We start from the raw sequence: 12,402 nt of genomic DNA, 5'->3' as shown, positions 1-12,402 counted from the left end.
GAACTAAAAAGTAATAACACAAATTATTTGAATCTAAAATGAATAAAAATTAACTCGACATTATTTAAATTTAGGTTTCGAGTATGTTATTCGACGTGCTTTGTTAAACCCGACGAACAATTTGGAAAAGAACGTCAATGACATTATTTAAATTTAGGTTTCGAGTATGTTATTCGACGTGCTTTGTTAAACCCGACGAACAATTTGGAAAAGAACGTCAATTTTTTATTATTCAGCTGATAAAAATTTGATTTGGATTTCTTCTCCTTTCCCAAGTCCCTTCTTCTTTTTATCACTGACCAATCAGATTTCTTCCAAGCACAGAGGTAGAAGATTGAGCACAGAGTACCCAAGATTTTAAATATTGCTCATTGCATAACTACTATATTTTGTCAGGCGGATTTCAGTTTTCAACTTTTCACTGTATTCAGGAATCAGGATGTGATATCGTGGTTATACATAAATGTAGGTTACCTACCTCCTTACCTTTTTTCTTTTTCCTTATTTAACTGAAAAGTAATTTTAGAACAAAATTACACGATTCATAAATAATTAGCATTATTTTATTTCTTCATAGTCGAAACATAAAACAAAATTATATTTTCAAAATCACAAACAAAAAGTAGGTACAAAAAAAGGAGGAAAATCAAATGGAAAATATCCAGCAAAAGTGAATATTCTAGCTGAAAAAAATATTTTAAAATAAATATTAGCCTGACTAAAATCATAAAACGAAATGAAATTTTGATACCCACAATAAAACACTTTATGTCTGTAGGTATCTATTTTGTATGTGGTGGTAGTTTTGACATCTCCACCATTTTCTCCTTTCGATTGAACTAGGTTCTGATATTGTAGTTTTGACATCTCCACCAATTTTCGCTTTAAATAGTTAGGTTATGATGACATCTCCACCAATTTCTGAATTGAGTATATCCGATGGACAGAGTTGAATTTTCATTTTAATTTAAACTAACTAGATTTCCACCAACTGTGAATTTCTGTATGTGTTTATCTTATATCTCGGTTATACCTATAAGATTCTAGGCTAATACTCGGAATTTTATTCTCTTAGTTAGAACCTACGGTCTACTTTTTCGCCATAAGCGTTTCCAGAAGAAAGTATGTACCTAACCTTACACCTACCTACTTCCTAAAATATTTATGCTGTTCAAATTATTTTCTAATATATTGGGAGATCAAATGAAATAAGTCAGTTCAAAATACTCCTTGAGAAATTAAAATAAAAGAAATAAAATAAATTAATAATAAATAAACAAACAAAAAATTTGATCCTACATAAAATAAAATAAAACAACATCAGTAAAAATCAAATAACAACAACACTCTCCCAGATAAAAAGTTTACAACTTCAGTAATTCTGATACCAATCCAGGTACCTAAGTAAACTCTTCAGTAAAGAAGATTTTGGTTCTTTGTAGGTACCTACCTACTAACCTTATACAGTCGAACCTGGATATAAGAGAAAATTTTCTGGGCCCTTCATGCTGAACCTCGATATAAAAGAAACTGGATATAGTGGAAACCTGGATATAAGAGAAAAAAAGGGTGGTCCCCTGGATTCTCTTATATCCAGGTTCGACTATATTTTAGGTTTATAATACGGTTATTTCATTTCTAGGTACCTACCCATCTTATTGCAATTCTTTTTTTCCGGCAGAGTATCCCAGTTACTTCGTATTAAGTACATGAATTTGGTTACAAAATTATTTTATTTTAGAAAAAAATACTTTGAATTTTTCAATGTTTTTTTTTTTTTTTTTTTTCAATTTGTACTAAGGGTATTAATATTATTATATTTATAAATTTTGCAGACTAGATCGTTTCAAATAAATTTACAAAACATAATTTAATACATAAAATACGCTAAACTAAAAATACAATTTTAACCCGTCAAGTCGTCAATATTGAAAACTGATTTTGAAATGCTTTTGAAACAAAGCGGGTTATTTTCCCTACTTGGAAATATGTAATTTATTTGCTTCTAATATGAAATATGTAATGGGGTCTGTGGTTTAACTAGGTTAAGTACCTAATAGATTAGAAGTTACCTACTTATAGATATGTCAAACTTTCGACCAACCCATTTTCCTAGGTACCTACTAAAAAAAATATATATAGGTACCTAACATACGTTGTAGGTATATCTTTATTCTACCTATTCAATATTCATATTATATTCAAAATGACAGTTTTACACTGGAAAGATGATTGAACGGTTTTACAAATAGGTTTTAATAATAATATAGAAATTACTAAATTGCACTTTGACTTAAAAACCTTAAAAGCAAGGATACACGTTGTCTTTTTGTGACCCAGCAAGTTATTTGGAATGTATAAAATTTGGAATGTTTTAACTCAATTGTACAAAAGGCTACAGGGTGGATGACATAAGAATGGGTAAGAACCAGTCCGGACTAACCCACAGTTAGAACTTTCCCAGAAAAAAAGGCGTTTATATTCACAAATATACCTGGTTCAAATTTAACTAGCTAATTTCAGAAAAAAATCTGTACCATTTAAAAGTTAGCAACTCATACCAAAAAGAATAGAGCTTGACGTGCTATTTCCTGTAATGTTAAAAACACAAAATCTCCAAACTGAGGATTCGTCCAGAATGCTTCTTAGCCATTCCTATTATGTAGATATGACCAATTTTACAAACAATTTTATCCATCTTAACTCTTGGTATATTATAAATTAGATGTTATGCTGATAGACCCTATCTTCCTCATTTAGGTATACCTACCTACTCAATCGTTTTTTCTCTCCAATTTATCTACTTTCAAACCCTTTGTTTTACTCCATGAAATTTCTCTTGGTGTCATATCTACTGGAATGAAATTCCTACCTACCTAACTAAATAATAGAGGCTACTGGAGATCAATATGCAACTTAAAGTAAAAAATTGTCTACAATGTCAATTCATTTAAAATTTTAAAAACATTTTTTTTTAGAGTACACTACTACATTTGGAATCGTCAAATTTTGTCTTTACAAGAATTGTACAAAAGTATAAAAAATATAATGAATAATGTAATACCTAACGTACCAATGCTTGAATTTGTCGTGAAAACTCATCAAATTCTTTGTGTGAAGAATAATAGATCGTACAGGAATATTCATAATGATCTGATTTGTCTCTAATCTTTATCGTCAGCTTTCAGGGAGGAAACTTCAGTAGACAATGTAGACATCACACTGTAGAATTATGCTGTTTCGGTCTTTGGTCTAATACCAGAGATCAGAGGTAAAGGAAAAGAGTTTTGTAACCTCCAACTAATTAAGTATGAAATGGTGAGTACTCGTATTCCTCGAAAGTCGAAATTCTCGAAAGATAGTCGGGAGTATACTTTTTCAACCCTCACCCATTTCCTTCGTTCCTTCCTTGAAGGCCTAAATACGTGAATCTTCTATTGGAATGATGAGATACTTGTTTTAGCTCTAAATAAATACCTTATTTGTAATAAACTGCATAAAACTGATACTTTCTTCACTGAATGCTTTTTTCGTTGATGATTTTCATTGATGCAAAGGAAGTCGATGTCAGGACGCTGCCTCGTTCCATTGAATAAAAATATTTCTGTACAAAGAATTATTCTGACGTTTTGGTACTTGTGAGAAAATTACAAAGCAAATTGTACACTATACAATGTCTTCTATATAAACTCTGAAAGCAGACAAGACAGATGTAACTTGTGTTAGTGGATGAGCCCAAATCACCAATTTTATTCTCCTTACGATTGAACTAGGTGCAGATGTGGTAGTTTTGACATCTCCACCATTTCCCCTTTTGATTTTCTATTTAATCAAAGTAATTTTAGTGTTTCCCTTTTATTTAAATTGATTCTAGTACTGGGAATTGAACCCATGACTTTCTGCATGGTAGGCGCCTTACCTTTGCGTGTGAATGATTGCCGTCGTTCCCTGGGATTGATCTTCTATGATGGTCGCCTTAACTGGCTTCGGAGGATCATCGTCCTTCCACTTGTCCATACTCCTTCGTCTGGCGTTCATGAAGAAATTGCCAACCGTGGTCGGTTCTAAGCCCAGCTGCCGTGCAATCGTCACTTGCATTTCTTTTGATGGTCGCTTGGTTTCCTGAGAAATTGATTTCAAATGATTTATTTTTGTTTGTTGTCCGTGGCCGTGAGATAGGCATGGCACCTATCTACCTCTCTCACACAGTGCTAGAAGGATTGGGGGTTTACGTAAAAACCCTTTGGACTCCCAGAAACAATTTCCGGGCTCCTTCCTTGTCTCTAATGTTTGTATAAAGTAGGTAATAATTATACCTATGTCTATGTAAATGAAAAAATAATAAATTAGGGAAATACCTACATTCTGCATGTAATAAATTAAATAAAGAGGAAATTCTAGCATACTGCGATGTGTCTTTTTTGCACAACGGAAACTTATTTGTGCACTGTAAAATCGCGAATTTCAAAGTGCATCTATTAGGTACCTCGTAATCTTTAAAATATTTTCAAAAAAATACTCATCGGATATCATCATGAATAGTTAAATGGAACAGAACTATTCTTATTTTTCATTTGGATAGTTATCCTCTGACAGAATGGGGTCACCAGTGAGTTGGCGCGCTTTGGGTTCCTACTCGACGTGAGCCTGACCCATTTTAAAAAAGAACCCTCCTCACTAACTCTCCCCTGGGGAGTAGGTACCCTTCAAGGACAAACATAAAGATAAAGAGACACATGATATACACTGATGTTTTTTATTCCCTGACAGAAGAGATGTGTATGGGAAGAAAGGAAACGGAGGGACAATATGCTCTTTTGTTTCTTACCCTGCCCCTTCATCTTCATGCTTTTTTATGAATACTTCTTCGCCCTTTTTATTCTAAGTAGTTTTTTTTTTCAACCCGCACTACGATGGTAGTTTTTGTTCTTTGGCTTATTTTGAGTTCCCAGTAATCCTGGAATCTTCGAGATCTGATATTCTAGATTGAGGGAGAGACTTGGTGCAGAGATTCATTTGCACATTGCAATGTTTATGGTGATATTTTTTATTTTTATGTTTTACAGATTTATCAGCATAATTCTGTTTGGTCACATAATCTGTGTTTCGCTGACCTTTAGACATTACCATAAAAATGGAACGGTCATCATTGACGAACGTACGAGCTTTAGTAACTTTTACTTACTTTAAAAATTGCTTGTAGGGTTCGCCTTTGAAGGTCTGTGAAGACAAGGCGGGGTTTCTTTGGTGTAGAAGACTGGTCTTGAGAAATGTCCGGTTCCTCTTTCCTTTTGCAGGCTGAAATGAATGAAAGCGAGTGATATGTATTATTTTTTTCTAAGCAAAGTTTTATACCTATTTATAAATAAAAAAAAAAATCCAAGGGACTTTTCAGTCTTATTCTGGTGTGTGTTTTTTGTGCTGGGGTGACAGGACGAGGAAATAAAAAGGGTAAGAGGAAAAACATGCATGGGTGAGAAAACTCTTCAGTACTCAAGAATTAAGTGTCTACCATTGGAATAATAGCTTTCGAAGTGCTAGCAGCAGTGTAGGAAACAGTAATGTCCACAGAAAAACAAGAAAGTGGAGAAACGTAACACATTTGAGAAGGGATAGAGGAGAATCTTATCGAAAAATGACATGCCCAACAAATTCATCTTTTGAGGACGGACCAAAAACTAGAACATAACTTAGAGGAGAATCTTATCGAAAAATGACATGCCCAACAAATTCATCTTTTGAGGACGGACCAAAAACTAGAACATAACTTTTCTTCTTCTTCTTCTTCTTCTTCTTCTTCTTCTTCTTCTTCTTCTTCTTCTCCTTCTTCCTCCTCTTCTCCACCATCTCCTCTTCCTCCTCTATTTCACTCGTCAGTTTTCAAAGTGAGTTTAGAATAGGAAGATTTCCCTCAATTGCCCCTTCCCAATTTGAAGACCACAATAGGACCAAAATTGGTACAACTCAAATTTGGTATTATGTACTCCATTTTGATAGACGATGGACATGTCAACCTTCTTGACAAGATACCATCTAACAAAACAGATAAAATGGTAACCATAACAAAACATAATATGTTTAAACTATACCTATGAAATATATAAGACCTTGTTTAGACTGCGGGAGTAAAGGGACTTTTCAGTCTCATTCTGGCAGGATAAACAAGGTATATTCTATTCTATTCTATTATAAATAGGGTATATTCTATTCTAATTTTTAAGAAAAACGGTCTCACTGATATCTTTGGAGTTTAGGAGAATAGGAGGGCAAAAGATAAAATGAATCCGTGTTAAAAAGAAATGAGATTATAATAAGAAGCTTTAAAAGGAAGAAAATGATACCTACACAGAAAGTTGAATAAATTTAATCCCACTATTCTACTCCTTAAATATTTATGTACATAGTACATGAGTTATCAAAGAAATGTAGGGTATATTAAATTTGCTCTACTATGAGTCTATGCCTTCGTTTAAGTAAAAATTCCAATTAACAACAAAGAAATTTGATTGAGGAGGTACCTATATAAAAACTGAAAGTTTGATTTTTTTACGTACTCTATACATTTTTAGCACCCCTACGTTCAAACAAAAAGGGATCTCAGCTACATCCTGTGCTAACACGCGCATATAAATTTCTACCTATAAAATAGAATCATGAATCATATATACCTACAAGATACACCTATACGTATACGTATAAAATAGAATCATACACGTGAAATTCTAGCAGCTGGTTATTTCAGATCAGACGTTGTCATAGTAATCAATAAACCCGCTATAGTAAACACCGTACAGTTATGATTATGAATGAAATCAAACCCAGTGACGTATTGAGGGGGAAGGGGGTGCTATAAGATCGAACTTTAGGGGAGCTGTAACAGAGAGTTGTTAGCGTCAAAATGCTAATATTCCCTTCCATTACCAAAATGCATAGGGAACCTCAATTTTTATTTAAACAAGTTCCAAGTTTTAGTGGAATTTAGTGGAAAGTATTACAGTCGGAGGAAGAATAAAGAGGTTGAAAATGAATAGGAAGATGAAATGTATGAAGGAAAGAATAAAAAAGAACCGTGTGAAAGTGAGATAAAGGAAATGCGGAAGTTACGACCAAGAGAAAATGTAGGAAGAGAGGTAACTTAAGAGACTTGTTTTATGAGAGAGGCATAAAGTTTTTTTTTTTTATTGGGTATTAGGGCCTGCCTATGTAAGACCCACACAGTTCTGAAATATAAAAAAAAGTAGGTAAATATAAAAAATGAACAAATCAAAGTAGGTACTTCTTGTTCATCAAGAAATCGCTAAAAAAACTTCATTTTACTTTCTTATATGATGAGTAGGTGCTATACTGTCTACCTAAAGGCCCGTTGCTACTTGTCGTTCGGAAGAAAATCGTGTCGTGCGTAAGTGGGAACACTATCATTTAAATTACATTGCCTACAGGACATTTGGAAAAAAAATCGGTTGAAACTCACGACAAATAGGAACTGGCCTCGAAAGACTAAGCAATATATTAGAAGTAAATAAATCTTTTTAAAGGCTACCTAGGGCCCGTTGCTACTTGTCGTTCGGAAGAAAATCGTGTCGTGCGTAAGTGGGAACACTATCATTTAAATTACATTGCCTACAGGACATTCGGAAAAAAATCGGATGAAACTCTCGACAAATAGGAACGGGCCTAAAAAGACTAAGCAATATATTAGAAGTAAATAAATCTTTTTAAAGGCTACCTAATTATTTTATTGCTTACACGCCACTGCTCTAGGTAACAGCTGTCTACGTCATCTCTAGCGGAACACCACGTGTCTATAGTTATAGTCTACGCTAGAATCACATTATCTACCCTAGAATTCTCTAATCTCTACCCTACTATAAAGGCTTACAAGATGAGCTACCGCGTAGGGTATTATACCTTACGCAATTCTCATATAGTGCATTTGATCGGATACAAGAACGATTTGATCGCATACAAGATATTGGATAATCTGATTCTATCCTAGGAAGGAACGATTTTTAGTGCATTTGATCGCATACAAGAACGATTTGACTGGATAATCCGATCCTATCCTGGAGGAACGATTTTATTATTATTTTCTTCTGTCGAGTGGTATTCGACAGGACCCAAATTATTAGATTTCCCCTAACAAAACAAGTCCGAAAGAAAATGAGCTTACGTGGGTTTCAAAAAGTGTCATATCGACAGACCAAGGAAGAGGAAAAATTAACAGAGAGATAGAGAGTGAGAGAGAAAGAGAGAGAGAGAGGGAGAGAGAGAGTTAGGAAAGATAACAACTGATAGTGATAGGTACGGGAAGAAAATGCTAGAAAATGTCCATCACCACAACGAAAACAACAGACGTTTTCATTAATGTTACCAAGACATGGGAGAAGTGTCTACAATTCGACAGGACCCAAATTATTAGATTTCCCCTAACAAAACAAGTCCGAAAGAAAATGAGCTTACGTGGGTTTCAAAAAGTGTCATATAGACAGACCAAGGAAGAGGAAAAATTAACAGAGAGATAGAGAGTGAGAGAGAAAGAGAGAGAGGGAGAGAGAGAGAGAGGGAGAGAGAGAGTTAGGAAAGATAACAACTGATAGTGATAGGTACGGGAAGAAAATGCTAGAATATGTCCATCACCACAACGAAAACAACAGACGTTTTCATTAATGTTACCAAGACATGGGAGAAGTGTCTACCATTGGAATAATAGCTTTCGAAGTGCTAGCAGCAGTGTAGGAAACAGTAATGTCCACAGAAAAACAAGAAAGTGGAGAAACGTAACACATTTGAGAAGGGATAGAGGAGAATCTTATCGAAAAATGACATGCCCAACAAATTCATCTTTTGAGGACGGACCAAAAACTAGAACATAACTTTTCTTCTTCTCCTTCTTCCTCCTCTTCTCCACCATCTCCTCTTCCTCCTCTATTTCACTCGTCAGTTTTCAAAGTGAGTTTTGAATAGGAAGATTTCCCTCAATGTCCCCTTCCCAATTTGAAGACCAAAATTGGTACAACTCAAATTTGGTATTATGTACTCCGTTTTGATAGACGATGGACATGTCAACCTTCTTGACAAGATACCATCTAACAAAACAGATAAAATGGTAACCATAACAAAACATATAATGGTAACTATAATAACACTGATAATGATATATGAATAATGAAAGCTGCATGTCTCTTACCTGTTTCAGTGTGGGTTATCATGGTATCACCTGAAAGTGGGAACATGGCAAGGTTTGAACCAAATACAAGGCACCTAACATAACTATATTTACTAACGCCCGATTTAAAGATATTTAATAGCAAATAAGCTATCAATTTTTCATACAGGGCTTAAAAGATTATTTCCCCGCACAGTTGTTGTAATCGGACAAAATATCCCATTTTATCTCTTTGGGGTGGGATATGACCGTCGGCAATTTATCAACCCGAAGCCAGTAGGTATCAATTTCCCAAATTATTCATGTACCCAAATGTACCCTAATCCCTAGTAGGTATTTATTTCATTGATACTTAAATGTCTCTGAGGGGTTTTCAAGTTTTTGTTAAGCAGCATTAAAACTTTTACATGTGACATACCTATGACACATGTATTTATTTATATGGGACTTACATATTTACATGGTACGATCGATAAAAGCAATTAAATTTGACCAATTAATAATAAAACCCATTAGAATGAGCCTTCAATTTTCCCCCTTTTTTACTTTCCTTATTTCTTAGACTTTTTTAAGAGGAAAAATAATATTGGACAATGGACATAGGTAGATAATGATTTTGATTTATACTTACATCCTCTTTGTGGAATTTGAGCCGCTGAAACAAACCGGAAGAAAGATGAACATATTAATTTTTATTATGATGACATCGCTGATAGAATTATCTATTTATTGAATTTTACACGGAAATGTTGCAAAATTTATCAGAAGAAAGACCTACCAGACGAAAAGAAAGCTGTAGGTTTCGTTGTGACGTATCAGAAACAGAAATATCAGATATTTTTATTTTCGTGTTCCTCAACGTATGAGAAATTAAGAGATATGATTCCGCAGTGCTAAAGTCTCCCACACTCACTGCAATCATTTTATTTTTCAAATTGAAGGTAGCCTGAGTGCCTGAGACCAAATTACGAGTGTAGTAGGGCATTTGAAAGAAAATTTGAGTAACGCTAGCCTAGGTAAACAGTAGTACTTCTCGTGCTGGGGTAGATAATGATTTTGATTTATACTTACATCCTCTTTGTGGAATTTGAGCCGCTGAAACAAACCGGAAGAAAGATGAACATATTAATTTTCATTATGATGACATCGCTGATAGAATTATCTATTTATTGAATTTTACGCGGAAATGTTGCAAAATTTATCAGAAGAAAGACCTACCAGACGAAAAGAAAGCTGTAGGTTTCGTTGTGACGTATCAGAAACAGAAATATCAGATATTTTTATTTTTGTGTTCCTCAACGTATGAGAAATTAAGAGATATGATTCCGCAGTGCTAAGTCTCCCAAACTCACTGCAATCATTTTATTTTTCAAATTGAAAGTAGCCTGAGGCCCTAGAATTCTCTAATCTCTACCCTACTATAAAGGCTTACAAGATGAGCTACCGCGTAGGGTATTATACCTTACGCAATTCTCATATTAGTGCATTTGATCGGATACAAGAACGATTTGATCGTATACAAGAGTTGGATTCCCAATTTTAAGATAGGTTCGACTTAATGAATATTGATGATCACCGTTACCCTCACGTATACCGAGTACCTGTAGTTGACGTTCAACTAAAGGTTGTGGTTTTGAGTTCCAAAAATAAGTCAAAAGACTTAAAAAAAAAGTATGTAGGTATCTACCTATTCTACCTGCAATAGGTACCTACTCGTATTTTGTTGTCTCTTTTTCTTTTGTAATTTTGTTACCTAACCTATTTTTGGCAATATCATAAAAATATTATAGTGTTAAAAGATACCCCCTAACTCCAGGTTGTACACAAATAAAAAGGTCAACCATTCTAGAAATCGTTTAGGTGATTGTAAATAAAACCCGTTCCTTGTTCTAGACGTGGTAGAGTGTTACCTTCTTTTCTATTTCTATACATTTGAATTGCATTTATACGTAGGTAGGTACGAGTGAGGTCTACACAGCACAGAACTACTAGTCTATCAAAGGGTATATCAATCACTATAGGTACTTGTCTTAAGTAAATACTACACTGATTCAAGCAATTTGAAATTTTTGTTTTGATCGAAATCAGGTATTTCTATGTACTGGCTAGTATTATCAAGTTCACGCTAACATCACACATTTCTCTTAGTTCGGTAGTTATTATATGGTGGAACAAACTTTTTTGTCAAAACTAGGTACCTAATCAAAAATGGCCCAATCGCTGAACATGTTTGAAAATTTCAGCAAAAAATGGATTCGAAAGGTGTGAAATAAACCAATTTACAGATAAACTCAATTCAAAATCTTCGTTAAAACTCAAACCTCGTTTCGTTCGGTTGTGAAGAGTTCAATATCCACTGTTCTCAACCTCTTTGAACGCATTGTTATCAAGTCTTCAAAATCAGGGGTAAATCAAGGATAAAACAAATAGCACAATCTTGGATTTTTCTGTGGAGCACTTTTTTCTCTGTTGTGATCTTCATTTCTGTTTTGTACCTTTTTTTTTTCATCTTCGTTTCTCATCTTGGATCTTGGAAAAAAATTAAAATTAAATTAATTTATAAAAGATGTTATAATAACTTTTAGGTATTAAAATATAATGTAGTTTCAAGCCTTATAAATTCAAAAAGCAAACAGTTTAAAAGTTGTTTCTATTATAGTCTTGCTGAAACCCCAGGTAATTAGAACCGGATACAAAAATACATCCTTCTTCAAAGGAGTAGCGAAATCAGGTATTTCTATGTACTGGCTAGTATTATCAAGTTCACGCTAACATCACACATTTCTCTTAGTTCGGTAGTTATTATATGGCGGAACAAACTTTTTTGTCAAAACTATCTAATCAAAAATGGCCCAATCGCTGAACATGTTTGAAAATTTCAGCAAAAAATGGATTCGAAAGGTGTGAAATAAACCAATTTACAGATAAACTCAATTCAAAATCTTCGTTAAAACTCAAACCTCGTTTCGTTCGGTTGTGAAGAGTTCAATATCCACTGTTCTCAACCTCTTTGAACGCATTGTTATCAAGTCTTCAAAATCAGGGGTAAATCAAGGATAAAACAAATAGCACAATCTTGGATTTTTCTGTGGAGCACTTTTTTCTCTGTTGTGATCTTCATTTCTGTTTTGTACCTTTTTTTTTTCATCTTCGTTTCTCATCTTGGATCTTGGAAAAAAATTAAAATTAAATTAATTTATAAAAGATGTTATAATAACTTTTAGGTATTAAAATAT

The 12,402-nt window shown here is 33.9% G+C and overlaps 1 protein-coding gene across 1 annotated transcript; it reads right to left on the bottom strand.

Annotated features, from left to right (window-relative positions):
* Positions 1–2,994: 2,994 nt before the first annotated feature.
* LOC103520302 (homeobox protein onecut-like) lies at positions 2,995–10,261 on the bottom strand (the record flags this gene model as incomplete). Its single annotated transcript, XM_026831477.1, has 5 exons — positions 2,995–3,691; positions 3,920–4,122; positions 5,186–5,298; positions 9,188–9,217; positions 10,238–10,261. Coding segments are annotated over 5 exons (395 nt in total), but the record flags the coding sequence as incomplete, so codon positions are not given.
* Between the last annotated feature and the right edge of the window lie 2,141 nt (positions 10,262–12,402).

Source organism: Diaphorina citri, unplaced genomic scaffold (assembly GCF_000475195.1).
Source record: "Diaphorina citri unplaced genomic scaffold, Diaci psyllid genome assembly version 1.1 scaffold3446, whole genome shotgun sequence".
NCBI classification, from domain to species: domain Eukaryota; kingdom Metazoa; phylum Arthropoda; class Insecta; order Hemiptera; family Psyllidae; genus Diaphorina; species Diaphorina citri.
This window is presented reverse-complemented; position numbering and strand designations above follow the sequence as displayed.